The sequence below is a fragment of the Lolium perenne genome, chromosome 5, assembly GCF_019359855.2.
Source record: "Lolium perenne isolate Kyuss_39 chromosome 5, Kyuss_2.0, whole genome shotgun sequence".
Taxonomy (NCBI): domain Eukaryota; kingdom Viridiplantae; phylum Streptophyta; class Magnoliopsida; order Poales; family Poaceae; genus Lolium; species Lolium perenne.
Window position 1 is genome coordinate 109810784 of NC_067248.2, and position 14945 is coordinate 109825728.

A 14945-nucleotide genomic window follows, 5' to 3' on the forward strand; every position below is an offset into this window, starting at 1 on the left:
AATAACTATGCTTGGCTTGTTCCTGAAAATTTGTTCGATGAGAGTAGCAAGCCTAAGACTAATGAAAAGGGAGACGCTAAAACTTATATATCAAATATACTATGCTTGGTTGAGAAAATTCCCAACACCCCTGGTAATGATGTTGATGCTTCATCTCTTAATAATACTTGATTTGCACTTTCCGCGCCTAGCTGAAAGGCGTTAAAGAAAAGCGCTTATGGGAGACAACCCATGTTTTTACCTACAGCAATTTTTTGTTTTGTTGAGTCTTGGAAGTTGTTTACTACTGTAGCAACCTCTCCTTATCATGTTTTTGTGCCAAGTAAAGTTTCTATGTCAAAGTTGATGTTATATTTGGGATCGCTGCGCAGAAACAGCATTGCTGTCTGTCACGAATCTGGGCACAGTTCTCTGTAGAAAATTCGAAAAAATCTGCCAATTTACGAGCGTGATCCTCAGATATGTACGCAACTTTCATTAGTTTTGAGTTTTTCCATTTGAGCAAGTCTGGTGCCAGCTTTAAATTCGTCTTTACGGACTGTTCTGTTTTTGACAGATTCTGCCTTTTATTTCGCATTGCCTCTTTTGCTATGTTGGATTTATTTCTTTGATCCATTAATGTCCAGTAGCATTATGCAATGTCCAGAAGTGAAAATAATGATTATGTCACCTCTGAATGAGTGAATTATTAATTGTGCACTAACCCTCTAATGAGTTTGCTTGAAGTTTGGTGTGAAGGATGTTTTCAAGGGTCAAGAGAGGAGAATGATATACTATAATCAAGAGGAGTGAAAGCTCTAAGCTTGGGGATGCCCCCGTGGTTCACCTCTGCATATTCTAAGAAGACTCAAGCGTCTAAGCTTGGGGATGCCCAAGGCATCCCCTTCTTCATCGACAACATCATCAGGTTCCTCCCCTGAAACTATATTTTTATTCAGTCACATCTTGTGTTCTTTACTTGGAGCGTCGGTTTGTTTTTGTTTTTGTTTTTGTTTGAATAAAATGGATCTTAGCATTCACTTTGTGGGAGAGAGACACGCTCCGCTGTTGCATATGGACACATGTGTCCTTAGGCTTTACTCATAATGTTCATGGCGAAGTTTCTTCTTCGTTAAATTGTTGTATGGTTGGAATTGGAAAATGCTACATGTAGTAATTCTACAATGTCTTGGATAATGTGATACTTGGCAATTGTTGTGCTCATGTTTAAGCTCTTGCATCATATGCTTTGCACCCATTAATGAAGAAATACATAGAGCTTGCTAAAATTTGATTTGCATATTTGGTCTCTCTAAGGTCTAGATAATATCTAGTATTGAGTTTTGAACAACAAGGAAGACGGTGTAGAGTCTTATAATGTTTACAATATGTCTTTTATGTGAGTTTTGCTGCACTTGTTCATCCTTGAGTTTGCTTCAAATAACCTTGCTAGCCTAAACCTTGTATCGAGAGGGAATACTTCTCATGCATCCAAAATCCTTGAGCCAACTACTATGCCATTTGTGTCCACCATACCTACCTACTACATGGTATTTCTCCGCCATTCCAAAGTAAATTGCTTGAGTGCTACCTTTAAAATTCCATCATTCACCTTTGCAATATATAGCTCATGGGACAAAATAGCCTTAAAAACTATCGTAGTACTGAATATGTACTTATGCACTTTATCTTTTATTAAGTTGCTTGTTGTGCGATAACCATGTTTCTGGGGAACGCCATCAACTATTGTTGAATATCATTTGAGTTGCTATGCATGTCCGTCTTGTCTGAAGGATTTATCATTTTAGTGGTTGGAGCATGCAAAATTGTTAGAGAAGAACATTGGGCCGCTAACTAAAGCCATGAATCATGGTTGAAGTTTCAGTTTTGGACATATATCCTCAATCTCATATGAGAATAATAATTGTTGCTACATGCTTATGCATTTAAGAGGAGTCCATTATCTGTTGTCCATGTTGTCCCGGTATGGATGTCTAAGTTGAGAATAATCAAAAGCGAGAAATCCAAAATGCGAGCTTTCTCCTTAGACCTTTGTACAGGCGGCATGGAGGTACCCCTTTGTGACACTTGGTTGAAACATGGCATGCAAAGATCCGGTAGTCCAAGCTAAGTAGGACGAGGTGCGGACACTATTAGTATACTATGCATGAGGCTTGCAACTTGTAAGATATAATTTACATAACTCATATGCTTTATTACTACCGTTGACAAAATTGTTTCATGTTTTCAAAATAAAAAGCTCTAGCACAAATACAGCAATCGATGCTTTCCTCTTTGAAGGACCATTCTTTTACTTTTATTGTTGAGTCAGTTTACCTATCTCCTTCCACCTTAAGAAGCAAACACTTGTGTGAACTGTGCATTGATTCCTACATACTTGCATATTGCACTTGTTATATTACTTTATGTTGACAATATCCATGAGATATACATGTTATAAGTTGAAAGCAACCGCTGAAACTTAATCTTCCTATGTGTTGCTTCAACGCCTTTACTTTGATTTATTGCTTTATGAGTTAACTCTTATGCAAGACTTATTGATGCTTGTCTTGAAGTACTATTCATGAAAAGTCTTTGTTATATGATTCACTTGTTTACTCATGTCATACCTTTGCTTTGATCGCTGCATTCATTACATATGTTTACAAATAGTATGATCAAGATTATGATGGCATGTCACTTCAGAAATTATCTTTGTTATCGTTTTACCTGCTCGGGACGAGCAGAACTAAGCTTGGGGATGCTGATACGTCTCCAACGTATCGATAATTTCTTATGTTCCATGCTACTTTATTGATGATACCTACATGTTTTACGCACATTATATGTCATATTTATGCATTTTCTGGAACTAACCTATTAACAAGATGCCGAAGAGCCGATTCTTTGTTTTCTGCTGTTTTTGGTTTCAGAAATCCTAGTAAAGAAATATTCTCGGAATTGGACGAAACTTTCGCCCAGGGTCCTATTTTTGCACGAAGCTTCCAGAAGACCGAAGAGATAACGAAGTGGGGCCACGAGGCAGCCAGGGGCTAGGGCGGCGCGGCCCAGGCCCTGGCCGCGCCAACCTACCTCCTGGGCCCCTCGTGTGGCCCCCCGCGTTGACCCTCCGCCTACTTAAAGCCTCCGTCGCGAAACCCCCAGTACCGAGAGCCACGATACGGAAAACCTTACTGAGACGCCGCCGCCGCGAATCCCATCTCGGGGGATTCAGGAGATCGCCTCCGGCACCCTGCCGGAGAGGGTATTCATCTCCCGGAGGACTCTACACCGCCATGGTCGCCTCCGGAGTGATGAGTGAGTAGTTCACCCCTGGACCATGGGTCCATAGCAGTAGCTAGATGGTCGTCTTCTCCTTGTTGTGCTTCATTGTTGGATCTTGTGAGCTGCCTAACATGATCAAGATCATCTATATGTAATTCTATATGTTGTGTTTGTCGGGATCCGATGGATAGAGAGTACTATGATTATGGTGATTATCAATCTATTGTTTATGTGTTGTTTATGATCTTGCATGCTCTCCGTTATTAGTAGAGGCTCTGGCCAAGTTTTTACTCTTAACTCCAAGAGGGAGTATTTATGCTCGATAGTGGGTTCATGCCTCCATTAAATGCAGGACGATGTGAGAAAGTTCTAAGGTTGTGGATGTGTTGTTGCCACTAGGGATAAAACATTGATTCTATGTCTAAGGATGTAGTTGTTGATTACATTACGCACCATACTTAATGCAATTGTCTGTTGCTTAGCAACTTAATACTGGAAGGGGTTCGGATGATAACCTGAAGGTGGACTTTTTAGGCATAGATGCAGTTGGATGGCGGTCTATGTACTTTGTCGTAATGCCCGGATTAAATCTCACTATATTTATCATATCATGTATATGCATTGTTATGCCTTTCTCTATTTGTCAATTGCCCGACTGTAATTTGTTCACCCAACATGCTTTTATCTTATGGGAGAGACACCTCTAGTGAACTGTGGACCCCGGTCCTATTCTTTACATAGCATACAATCTACTGCAATTGTGTTTACTGTTTTCTTTGCAAACATCTTCCACTCGATACGCTTAATCCTTTGTTACAGCAAGCCGGTGAGATTGACAACCTCACTGTTTCGTTGGGGCAAAGTACTTGGGTTGTGTTGTGCAGGTTCCATGTTGGCGCCGGAATCCCTGGTGTTGCGCCGCATCACATTTCGCGACCATCAACCTTCAACGTGCTTCTTGGCTCCTACTGGTTCGATTAAACCTTGGTTTCTTTCTGAGGGAAAACTTGCTACTGTGCGCATCATACCTTCCTCTTGGGGTTCCCAACGAACGTGTGAGTTACACGCCATCATTGCTCCAGACCCGAGCGCCGAGGGGACGAGACAGGTGGAGACGCCAGCACTTGTTTGATCATGTTGGCCATTGTGGGGAAGATGTCTCCTTGGGCCGTAAGGTTCGAGCCGTACTGGCTGAAGGCAGAGGCAGGGAGCGTGATGTTCTGCTGTTGGATATTCTTGGAACAGAGGGCGGGCGGTGAGCGAGGTCCGTCCGTGACCGCCAGCGGGACGGATTTTCTCGCAAAACCGTCATTTCCCCCGGCCGGGGCCGACGCCGGGGTGCTCTTGGTCTTGTCAGAGTGCTTCTTGCGTCTTTGATCACACCTCTCTTCGTCCGTTTCTTCTTGGTCTTCGTCCTTGTCCTCCTCTCCGTTCTTGGCCGGCGGAGAAGTAGGGTCATGATTTGTATCTTCCGCAAGATCCTTGTTGATTGGAACAATGCGGACCCTGAAACCTTGCATGTTGACAAACAAGGTGATGTGTTCTTGCAGTTGCACAGGGGCCTGGCAGCCAAACGACATCTTGATGGGGCCATTGGGGTGCTCGAGGGACTCCACGTCCACGGCAATAGGTCTTCCCACTTCACGGGTGCTAAGGAGGAGGCGGTCTGCGCGTCGCAAGGGAGGGGGCACGCCGATGAGGTGAACCCACACCTCTTCCAGCTTCTCCACCACCAGCGGATCGTCCGTGGGGATCGAGACGATGGCCTTGGTTTTGCTCAAAGGAAGTGTGATGCCGCCGCCCCGGATCGCCATGCGCAGGCTCTCTTTGGAGGGGAAGATAACAGAGTAGTCAGTCCCGTTGAGCTTGCAGACCTGCCACGCCCAGCTATCATCTACCAGATCTTTAAGCTCATCTTCGAGCTGCTCTTCATTGAGGCCCTCTTTCTCAAGGATTATAAGCGCAGAGTTGGTGGCCGGTTGGTACATCTCATCATCGGGCACCTCGCAGCAGACGAAGCCCTTTCGATTTCCTCCAAATCCTGCCCAAAAGGGATCCATGCTCTTGGAGAAGGACGCACACATAGCCGTTGGGTGGCCATGCTTCTTGCATTTCACACAGAAGGCTTCTGCTGTACATTCCGCCTGAACGTGCCCTTGATTCCCGCAATTGTAGCACGTGATGTGGGTTGCATCCTGGTTGGGGGTGCTGCTGGACCCTCCAGCCGCCAGACCAGGAGCAGCCAAGATCGGACCCGGCCCCTGCGGGATCCTAGGCGCCCGTGGGTGTCTCTTCTGTCCTCCCCGGACCTGGTCGCGCCCTCTCGGCCCAGATGGGGGAGGTGGCGGCGGTGGAGGAGGGTACTGCTGGTGGTCTGAGCGGCGTTGTTGGTTGTAGTCTGAGCGGCGTTCTTGATCTTTTAGTCTATCAGATCTTCTCACTTCAGTATTCATCTGGTTATGTGTTTGACTCCATTCTGTACTAAATTTTTCTGTCACCTTCCCTTCTTTTTTCACAAAAGCAGAGAATCTGTGTAATAAATACTTTGGTTGGAAATATACGACGTATTTTGATGGGGTAAGATGGATTTTTGACCAACTATTGCTCCGCTAATTTGTAGTTTATGTGATACCCAACGAATCGAGTATTTGTGTATACGAATAACGACGTAAGCTTTATGTCATATAAGTTGCATATATACTCTCTATACGAAACAAAAATATTTGTATTTCTTTTTAGAAAATGGTGCTCTATATGTATGTTCCAATCTCCTTGTGTAAGTGATACCAGACTAGATCGAGAAGTAAAATGGATTTGATGTCACAGCAAAAAATAAAAAAAAGGGAGAAGCCTTGACGGCAGTATCTGATAATTAACACGTACTAAATCATTTATCTCGTGCATGGCAGCTTAGGGTTGTCGGCAAGAGATTATCTCCATTTTCTGAATGCAATGAGCTGTAGAATTTCTAGCAAGCTAGATATACTCCGTAGCTCCGCTAGTACTACGTACCATTATAACACTGATAATTTTCTCACAACATGCATCCGTAGCATTGACCAGGAACGCTTTAATTATGGAATATACTCCACTTGAAACTTCATGTCACCTTCCGTTTCAAACTCATGTGCCCTAGACCCTCAGAAACCGGCCGGCTATATATACGTGTGCCCTGGTGGGAGCATATACCCATCAAGCAAACACACACAAACCCATTTTGCATGTCATTGGTAACCAGTTCATAGTGGATTTCCTTCATAGCCATTGCCAGTTTTGAAAGCTAATATAACTAAAGTATAGAAGACAATGCCATCGCTGCAAGAAGCTGCCGCGGCCATGGAGCATGCGACCATGGAGGCCGGCGGCAAGCAGGGCGCCATGAGCGCCACCCTGCTGAGCCTTCTCGGAATGACGACGTCGGAGAAGGGCTCGGCGGCAGCGGACGACAAGCTGGAGTGGCTCCGGTCGCAGCTGATCGGCAAGGACGTGGAGTTCGACACGCCGTTCGGACGGCGCGCCCTTACGTACGCCGACCAGACGGCATCCGGCCGGAGCCTGCGCTACATCGAGGACTACCTCGTGAAGGAGGTCCTGCCCTTCTACGGCAACACGCACACCGAGGACAGCCACGTCGGGAGCAAGACGACGCGCCTGGTGCACAAGGCCGCGCGCTACATCAAGCGCTGCATGGGCGCCGGCGCCGGCGACGCGCTGCTCTTCTGCGGCGCCGGCACCACGGCCGCGATCAAGCGCCTGCAGGAGGTCATCGGCGTCGCGCTGCCGTCCGTCGAGATGCGCGACCGGCTCTCGGCGCAGCTGCGCAACGAGGAGCGGTGGGTGGTCTTCGTGGGGCCCTACGAGCACCACTCCAACCTGCTATCCTGGCGGCGTAGCCTGGCGGAGGTGGTGGAGATCGGCCTCGACGCGGACGGGTTGGTCGACGTCGCCGCGCTCCGCCGCGCGCTCGGGTCGCCGGAGTACGCCGACCGGCCGATGCTGGGCTCCTTCTCGGCGTGCAGCAACGTGACCGGCATCATGACGGACACGCGGGAGATCGCCCGCGTCCTCCACCAGCGCGGCGCCTTCGCCTGCTTCGACTTCGCTGCCAGGTATCTCTCCGTTCCGTTTTACCATTAATCAACGCGAGGGAGACAAGACAAATGAACAGACAATGGTTTAGAATGAAGACAATTAAATCGGAACAGAGAGAGTACTTGAGTGAGACCGGCTGGCCGGCCAGAGTCTAATCGTGACATGCATTCGTTGACACTCTGAATTCCCATGTTTTTCTTAATGATAACGGTCCTTCTCGCTTCTGACTAACCTAACCAACGTTTAGCTGAGTCTGTTTAGAATAACATCATGATTTCTGAATATAGAGTCTAAGGAGTATTTTTGGGGCTGTTTGGAGGTCCTGATTGACTTCAGGTGGACGTACTCCACCCACTCCCCGTGTTGAAGTATGTTGAATTCGTACATATTCACCCCAATTGCACGAGGGGAGGAAATTGACAACCAAAGATAATATAGTGAATTAGTGGACTGCGTGACTTATTCAACTTTCTATAGGGAAATATGAATCTGTGGCAGAGCAGTACTATAACTTTCCGTAACGCAGACAATTTCAAAATTTTAAATTTTCTATAGACACCCAACACAGCTCATTTTTCAACATGCATGGTCAGAATTATTCACCCTCACATTGGGTGCTCTAATTATGTTTTTTTACAGTGGGCCCTATGTGAAGATTGACATGAAATCTGGTGAATTAGACGGATACGACGCTGTTTTCCTGAGCCCGCACAAATTTGTTGGTGGCCCGGGCACGCCGGGCATCCTTCTGATGAACAAATCACTGTACAAACTCACCTCTCAGCCGCCGTCCACGTGCGGCGGAGGCACTGTAGCATATGTCAACGGCTTCAACGAGGATGTAAGAACCCCCACCGAAGCAGATATATGTGCTATAGTAGTTCATGTCTATACTCTTAAAGGGATCTAATCAAACTATTGCTTGCCACATGTGCAGGATACGTTGTACTACGACGACATTGAGGAGAGGGAGGACGCGGGCACGCCGCCAATCGTCCAAAAGATCCGTGCATCACTCGCCTTTTGGGTGAAGGAACATGTTGGCTATGACACGATGGGCCTCCGCGAGCGAGTGTACTCAGAGATGGCCATGAACAGGCTTGCCAAGAATCCAAATGTCAGGGTGCTAGGCAACACAAGGGTGGACCGTCTACCAATCTTCTCGTTCCTCGTCTACCCTGCGGTAGTGAAACAATCACTATTTAACGGGTTTGATGAGGCTAGTTCTGACGAAATAGTCACAGAAAATATGAGATCATCCAAGCAACTTCCCCTTCATGGCCGTTTTGTCACTAGGCTTCTGAACGATCTTTTTGGCATCCAAGCTAGGGGTGGTTGTGCCTGTGCAGGCCCCTATGGTCACCTCTTGCTCGACGTCGACAAGGAGCTCTCTCTTAGCCTCCGGTCTGCTATCCTTGAGGTATTTTATGACAGAGCTGTATACCATCTGTTTGTCAAAGTTGTTCATTTCATTTGTATGCTAAGCTTTAAGTTGCGTAGAGGCAGTACTAATCTCAGGCTTCGCATCCACGAAATTAATTTTCAGGGTTACAGTGGACTGAAGCCAGGATGGACAAGGCTGAGCTTTTCTTACTACCTATCCAAGGAGGAGTTCAAGTTCATCCTTTCCGCTGTTGAGTTCATAGCGGCATACGGCCACCGCTTCCTCCCGTTGTACAAGTTCGACTGGATCACCGGCAACTGGACCTTCCGCAAGCAGGCAATCAAGTACCACATCATGAGGGAGGAGCTATCCCTTGGCGCAGAGCCATTGAAGCGCCCGAATCACAAGACAAATCCTCATGTTGCAGATAAACTTGAGAAGCCTCAGGCCGGTAATCACAAGTTTCAGAGCTACCTGGAAAGTGCAAATAAAATTGCACTTTCCTTGCCCGATGTCAATCAGCAGACTCTGAGCATCCCCAAAGGAGTTCACCCTGAATTGGTTCTTTTCCACATATAAATTTCTAGGTGTCTTAATGCATGTGCACTGGACTCAGATGCAATTGTTAATGTATCGTTAACATGCATGGAGTACCATCTCCGAGTCTGTGAGTTAAGCTTGCCTATAAAAGTTTCCGAGAATAAATCCTTTTCCATATGTAAATTCATATGTGTGTCATATAATGTGAGTAGAGTGCCAAATGCAATTGAATGTATCGTTAACATCCATAGAGTACTATATATATACCCGAGTCTGAAAGTTAGAGCTTCCTTGTAAAAGTTTTCAGAGAACAAATATGTAAGAAAACGGATACCAATTTATCACAATACTTCTGTTCATATAATTAACATTTTTAGCTATACTAGTTTTTCCAAGGAAAAGCAAAAGACGTATCTACCTTACATATTTTAACTGTCTTAATTGTGTCCTCTATCTGAAAATCACAGCCGGCTGGATAGCATGGCTCACTTACTGGCATGGAATGTTTGGGAAATCTGATTGGCATCCTACGTTTCAGTCGATAGAAATATGATTTTACATTATCTGATAAAATTCAGAGGCTCTAGCTTTAGCTCGAAGGTGCATCCTCTAATTTATTTTGGTGTCCTGATTTTGCTGGCATGCACTATTTTCTGTTTTGGATCTTTACGGTTGTGTGCATCCTTGTTATGCAGAGACCGGGTGTAATATTATTTGAGTAATAAAACGTCCATTATCGAAAAAAATGTTTTTGCAATAGACATTGGTCGATCTGGTCAAGGTGGAAAGAACTGGTCTCTATTCTATCATCACTTGTTTGCTGCCTCTGCCTGTAGCAGTAGGATTATGGCTACGGACTACAAGAGTGTGAACTGAAGAGGAAATATAATGCCCCATCCGGAGACTGAAATTTTGTTGCCGCTGACAGAGTCTAAGATTTTTTTAGAACTGCAGGATCTCGCCCCATTCCATTTCCAAAGAAAACAAAATGTTGTTTTGTCTGTCGCTCTTTCAGGAAATGACATTACAAATTCAAGATGCAGGGGTGTGCTCCGGTGTCCCCCCCTTAGCTCCACGGTTCTGAGAAGTTGGAGCTGCTCCAGCTTTTGGTATAATTACGTGAAATTGAATTCGTGAAATATAAAAATGCAGAGCACACTGGGACGCACCACGTGATCGCTTAAACCTTTGCCTGGAAGTCCATCTGGCCCGTGGCGAAGTATTTTCTGGTGGTGGAGTTGTCCTGGCCACGACGGTGAGGATGGCTATGGCGGCGGCGCTGAACCACCCGACACTGCCGTGACGTTCCCAAAAACCGGGTAATTAAAAATCTTGAAACGCACTCAAGAGAGGAGACGGATTTAAAAAGTTAACTGCAAGCTGCTCTAGCTTTTGGTACACAAACATAAAAAACACGAAGCGCCGTAATTTACATTCGACTGCTACTGATTTGATTTCATTGCAACGTGATTTACATTTGTCGCTACTGAATAATGGACTCAGGCGAACGAGTCGACGCACCTTCAGCTGAAGTTAAATTGTCCGATTCATTCTCGCCGTCGCGCAAATCGAGTTGTAGCTCGCTGCCGTCACCGCCAGGAGCTTGCTGTTGCCGCCACTACGTCGCATGCCGCCTCACCCACGAGAAGTTGGTTGAGGCGGCCACAATAAGTTTCTGGCGGTGGCGGCAACAAGCTACAACTCGATTTACGTGGCAGGAAGAATGATTCAGATAAGTTTGACTCCGTCTGAAGATAAGTTCATTCGTTTGCCAGCGGCCTCGATTCGGTGGCGCCAGGCGTGAATCACGCTACGGTGAAATCAAATCGGGGAGTGTCTGGGCATTGGGAAACATGCCCGAGAGATGAGGGGGAGAAAGATAAAACATGCGTAACATTTTGGTCACTTATCGGTGGCAATGGGACGTAAATAACAACCAATCCTTGTTTTTGTGTTCTGCGAAACCAACTTCACGTATTTGTACCAAAAGCTGAAGCAACTACACATATTTGTACCAAAAGCTGGAGCAACTCCACGAATTAAAACAAAAACCTGGAGCGGCTCCAATTTTTTAGAACCATGGAGTTGAAGGGGGGGACACCGGAGCAATCACGATTCAAGATTATATAAACTCTGTTTCATCAGGTTTCCAGGACACCATCTTCTAGTCGCCGATCATCAGACGATGGCACATAACCTCCGGTGTGCACGGCCCATGCACCGTTCTCCTCTTCTTCAGTTTTTCAGCGTTGGGGCTTTTAGTGTCTTCTGCTCCAGGTGCTGCTGGATACATTGATTCAAGGTTTCTGTATGTCTTGTGGGGCACAGAGGACTCCATCTATTCTGGATTTTCGCCAGCCGAAGCCACATAACCTGCAGACCAGACCAAGAACATCGACCAAAGGATACATCGTTGTTATGCTTCCACAACGTGCACATAAGAGCGGAATTCACCATATTAATAACAACATTTTTCTTATTGCTGATCCGCAGTCTCGCTAAACTTTCAAAATCTACCACTGTTACGTTGTTCACGATTTCAACAAGATCAGACCATAACAATTTAATTATATCATAGGAAAAGAACAAATGATGCACACAACAAAGCAGACAAGTTTTGTCACTAATTTCTTGTCGGTTACACAAATTATCTCTAGTGAGCCCCCGGCCCCGTCCCCCCCCCCCCCCCCCCCCCCTTCTCTCCGTCCCTGCCGGCTTAGCATTTTTTTTTACAAAAAAACTGTCTCTCATACTGAACACTTGCTACCGAGTGGGTTTTTTCCGTATAGCGTAAACAAAGATTTTGTTGCTGGGAGAGATTTTTTACGCCCAACTGCCAACGGAAAATTTAGTACAGTACCAATATTTTGCGGGTCCTACATAGTGCAAATATTTTGCAGTACCAAATTTCCAGCATATACCCTGGAAACACAATATACCATAAATATGTTTTGCGGTGTACTGCAGAACACTTTACGGTATGAGACTTTAATGGATATCGTAGAAGAGGCGAACAATAATTCTCCATGTTGCTTGGTTGACCTCCTTCTTTCCTAAATCACTGAAGAAGAGGCGAACAATAATTCTCCATGTTGCTTTCAAACTCCATGTTATCATTTACTACTAGTATCAAGCATGCATGGATGGTATCGAACTGACAATTAGTGTGCATAGGGATGCATCGGACTCCACCCTTTCCGTTTTCGCTAGCAGCCGGCCACTTGTACAGCAGGGCATGCGACCATGGGCTTCGTTGACATTACAATCATGCACAACCAAAATATATAGAACCATTGTTGCTGCTTTTTAAGTAAATATCTAGAATCATTATGTTTCCGTTCAAAATAGAAAAAGAAACCTAGAGACATTCTCCCTTTATCATTCCTTCAAATAATAAGTTCAGATTGTCGCTCAATCTAGTTTCTGGATCCATTGTGCTGTAATTTAATAATTAGCAGCCGGCAAGTCTTTTTTCGATAAAGGGAGTATATTAATATCAAAAGATACCAATTACACTCAGCCTCTGCAACAACGCCCTACCCTAGTTCACCAGCGCCGTCATCGCCCGACTAAAGGTCTTAGGTTTTAACACTGAAGATAGTCTCCACTCTCAAAACAATGCCTCCAACAAGGTCGTTGCCACGCACAACCAGTTAAGGCCAGACCTTGTGTTTTTGCCCTGAAAGATAAGACTCTGAACTTCACCCGTGCTGCTGCCCCCACTTGCATACCACTGCTGTGGAGCCCGGAACGCCAAGCAAGTCCCTCAGCATCACGGAGACTCGAACCACCTTTAGCTAGTCCACCAATCCGGCCTTCATGATATTCCTTCTTCTGACTTCACCATGGACCAAAAAGTCACATGATGTCAACACAGAATAGAGCTTCGCGCCGCTACCTCCGTAACTAAACGGTCGGAATAAAAACGTGGGTGCGCGTGACCGAATACCACCCGATCCAGGAAACTCCAGGCAGAAGATACACTATTACATTCACCGGTGGAGCTTTCCGGAACTCATCTCTCCAGCCAGATCAAGGCAAACTGACCTCCGGTAGATCTCATCTTCGCTTGCGAGAAACCCGAGAACCGCCACCAAAACAAAGCAAGACCACCAGCCCCCACACCGCCAGTCCCTCCTGCCGGATCACCAGGGAAGAAGACGGAGGCGCGGATCATGCGTACGACCGCCGAACCGCCGCCGGGGGCGGGGGCGAAGGGCATCAGGCCCCGGCCAAGCAGCCGTGTTGCCCGGCTTCCTCCACCGGTGCCACATCACCTCCCATGGAGCGCCGCCGCGGAAACCATCATCCCCTTCATCTTCGACGGATGGGGCGCCGCCATCGCCGCCGGGGCCGGCAGTCTGAGGGCCGCCTGTGCGGGAGGGGAAGATCCTCCGCCGCCGCCCGGGAGGGGGCGGGAGAGGAGGTAGGGTTTTGGGCCTCGCAGCCGGCAAGTCTATATGTGATCAAGAGCTTCGTATAAGATAGTCAGGGCTCCTTTGTTTTATAAAATAAACCATGTTTCATTCAAGGATCTACTGTCACATAGGAACTAACTTCATAGGAATTTTGTAGCGTCAAGAAAAATGGCATTACATAATATCCATTGGAGATGTGAATGGTACGGACAATTTTCGCTCCAAATATGCATCCGCGTCATATCGTATGCACTTTTAGAAATTTTCCAAATATGGAGGTGGCATGTGGATGTGGATATTGGTCCAATGGATTTTCGGCGGATACAATAGCGGATATGATATCAGTAATATCAGACAGTATGGAGTATCTACATATTATTTTGGATTATCCAAGGTTCTTAAAGAGAATTATCCGATAATATTATCTCAACCCCAAATACCCAAACAGCCTAGTTTTGTTTAGATAAATACAGTAGAGAAGTCCTCTGCATCATTTTCATTTATAAAAGCATGAATTTACAGATGGTTTTAGTGATTCCAAACTATGCATGCTACCTCCGCTCTATGTCATGCAATTATATATATTGCACAGTTCCACTATTATTATTGCTCATTATTAATCTGTTGGGCTTCCTTTGGATGATAATGATGTTTTGTTAGCAGCCTACCTCTTCTGTTGTACGAACAAGAGGGTCACATATTTTACATAAAAGAACAAAATTCTATTTTTATGTGTGTGCAATTGTTATCCGCTTCCAATCTGTCCATTCCAAATCCACTTCATATTCGCTAGTGCCAGACCTAGGATTACCATCCAGGGATGTCAAAAACCCAAAATCAAAGACATATGTGACTAGTGACGCCATTAGCTAGTACTATCTAAGATACTTAGTAAACTTGTATGATGTCAATTGACCACCTGATCAACGCGTAGCTCCGCTACCATTGTCTGCTCCGGTCTGAATCCACAAAAAGAATATGATAGAACATATAGGGGACGATGTGTTGGTGGTCTCTATGCCCTTATTTCTTGGTTGATGAGTGATGTCTACGGGTGCTTCTATTCTTGTAGACAGTGTTGGGCCTCCAAGAGCAGAGGTTTGTAGAACAGCAGCAAGTTTTCCCTTAAGTGGATCACCCAAGGTTTATCGAACTCAGGGAGGAAGAGGTCAAAGATATCCCTCTCAAGCAACCCTGCAGCCACAAAGCAAGAAGTCTCTTGTGTCCCCAACACACCAAATACACTT

At 45.8% G+C, this 14945-nt stretch overlaps 1 protein-coding gene across 1 annotated transcript; it reads left to right on the top strand.

Moving 5' to 3' along the window:
- Nucleotides 1–6556: 6556 nt before the first annotated feature.
- On the top strand, nt 6557–9463 carry LOC127299613 (uncharacterized). Its single transcript, XM_051329602.2, has 4 exons — nt 6557–7373; nt 7996–8197; nt 8294–8776; nt 8903–9463. The coding sequence occupies exons 1-4, from the start codon at nt 6571–6573 to the stop codon at nt 9317–9319; spliced, it is 1905 nt and encodes a 634-aa protein (XP_051185562.1). The 5' UTR covers nt 6557–6570; the 3' UTR covers nt 9320–9463.
- Nucleotides 9464–14945: the final 5482 nt, after the last annotated feature.

Coding starts and splice junctions, on each gene's coding strand:
- LOC127299613 (XM_051329602.2), top strand. CDS start 6,571: ATGCCATCGCTGCAAGAAGCTGCCGCGGCCATGGAGCATGCGACCATG. Junction 7,374..7,995: donor TGCTTCGACTTCGCTGCCAG/GTATCTCTCCGT, acceptor GTTTTTTTACAG/TGGGCCCTATGTGAAGATTG. Junction 8,777..8,902: donor TCCGGTCTGCTATCCTTGAG/GTATTTTATGAC, acceptor ATTAATTTTCAG/GGTTACAGTGGACTGAAGCC.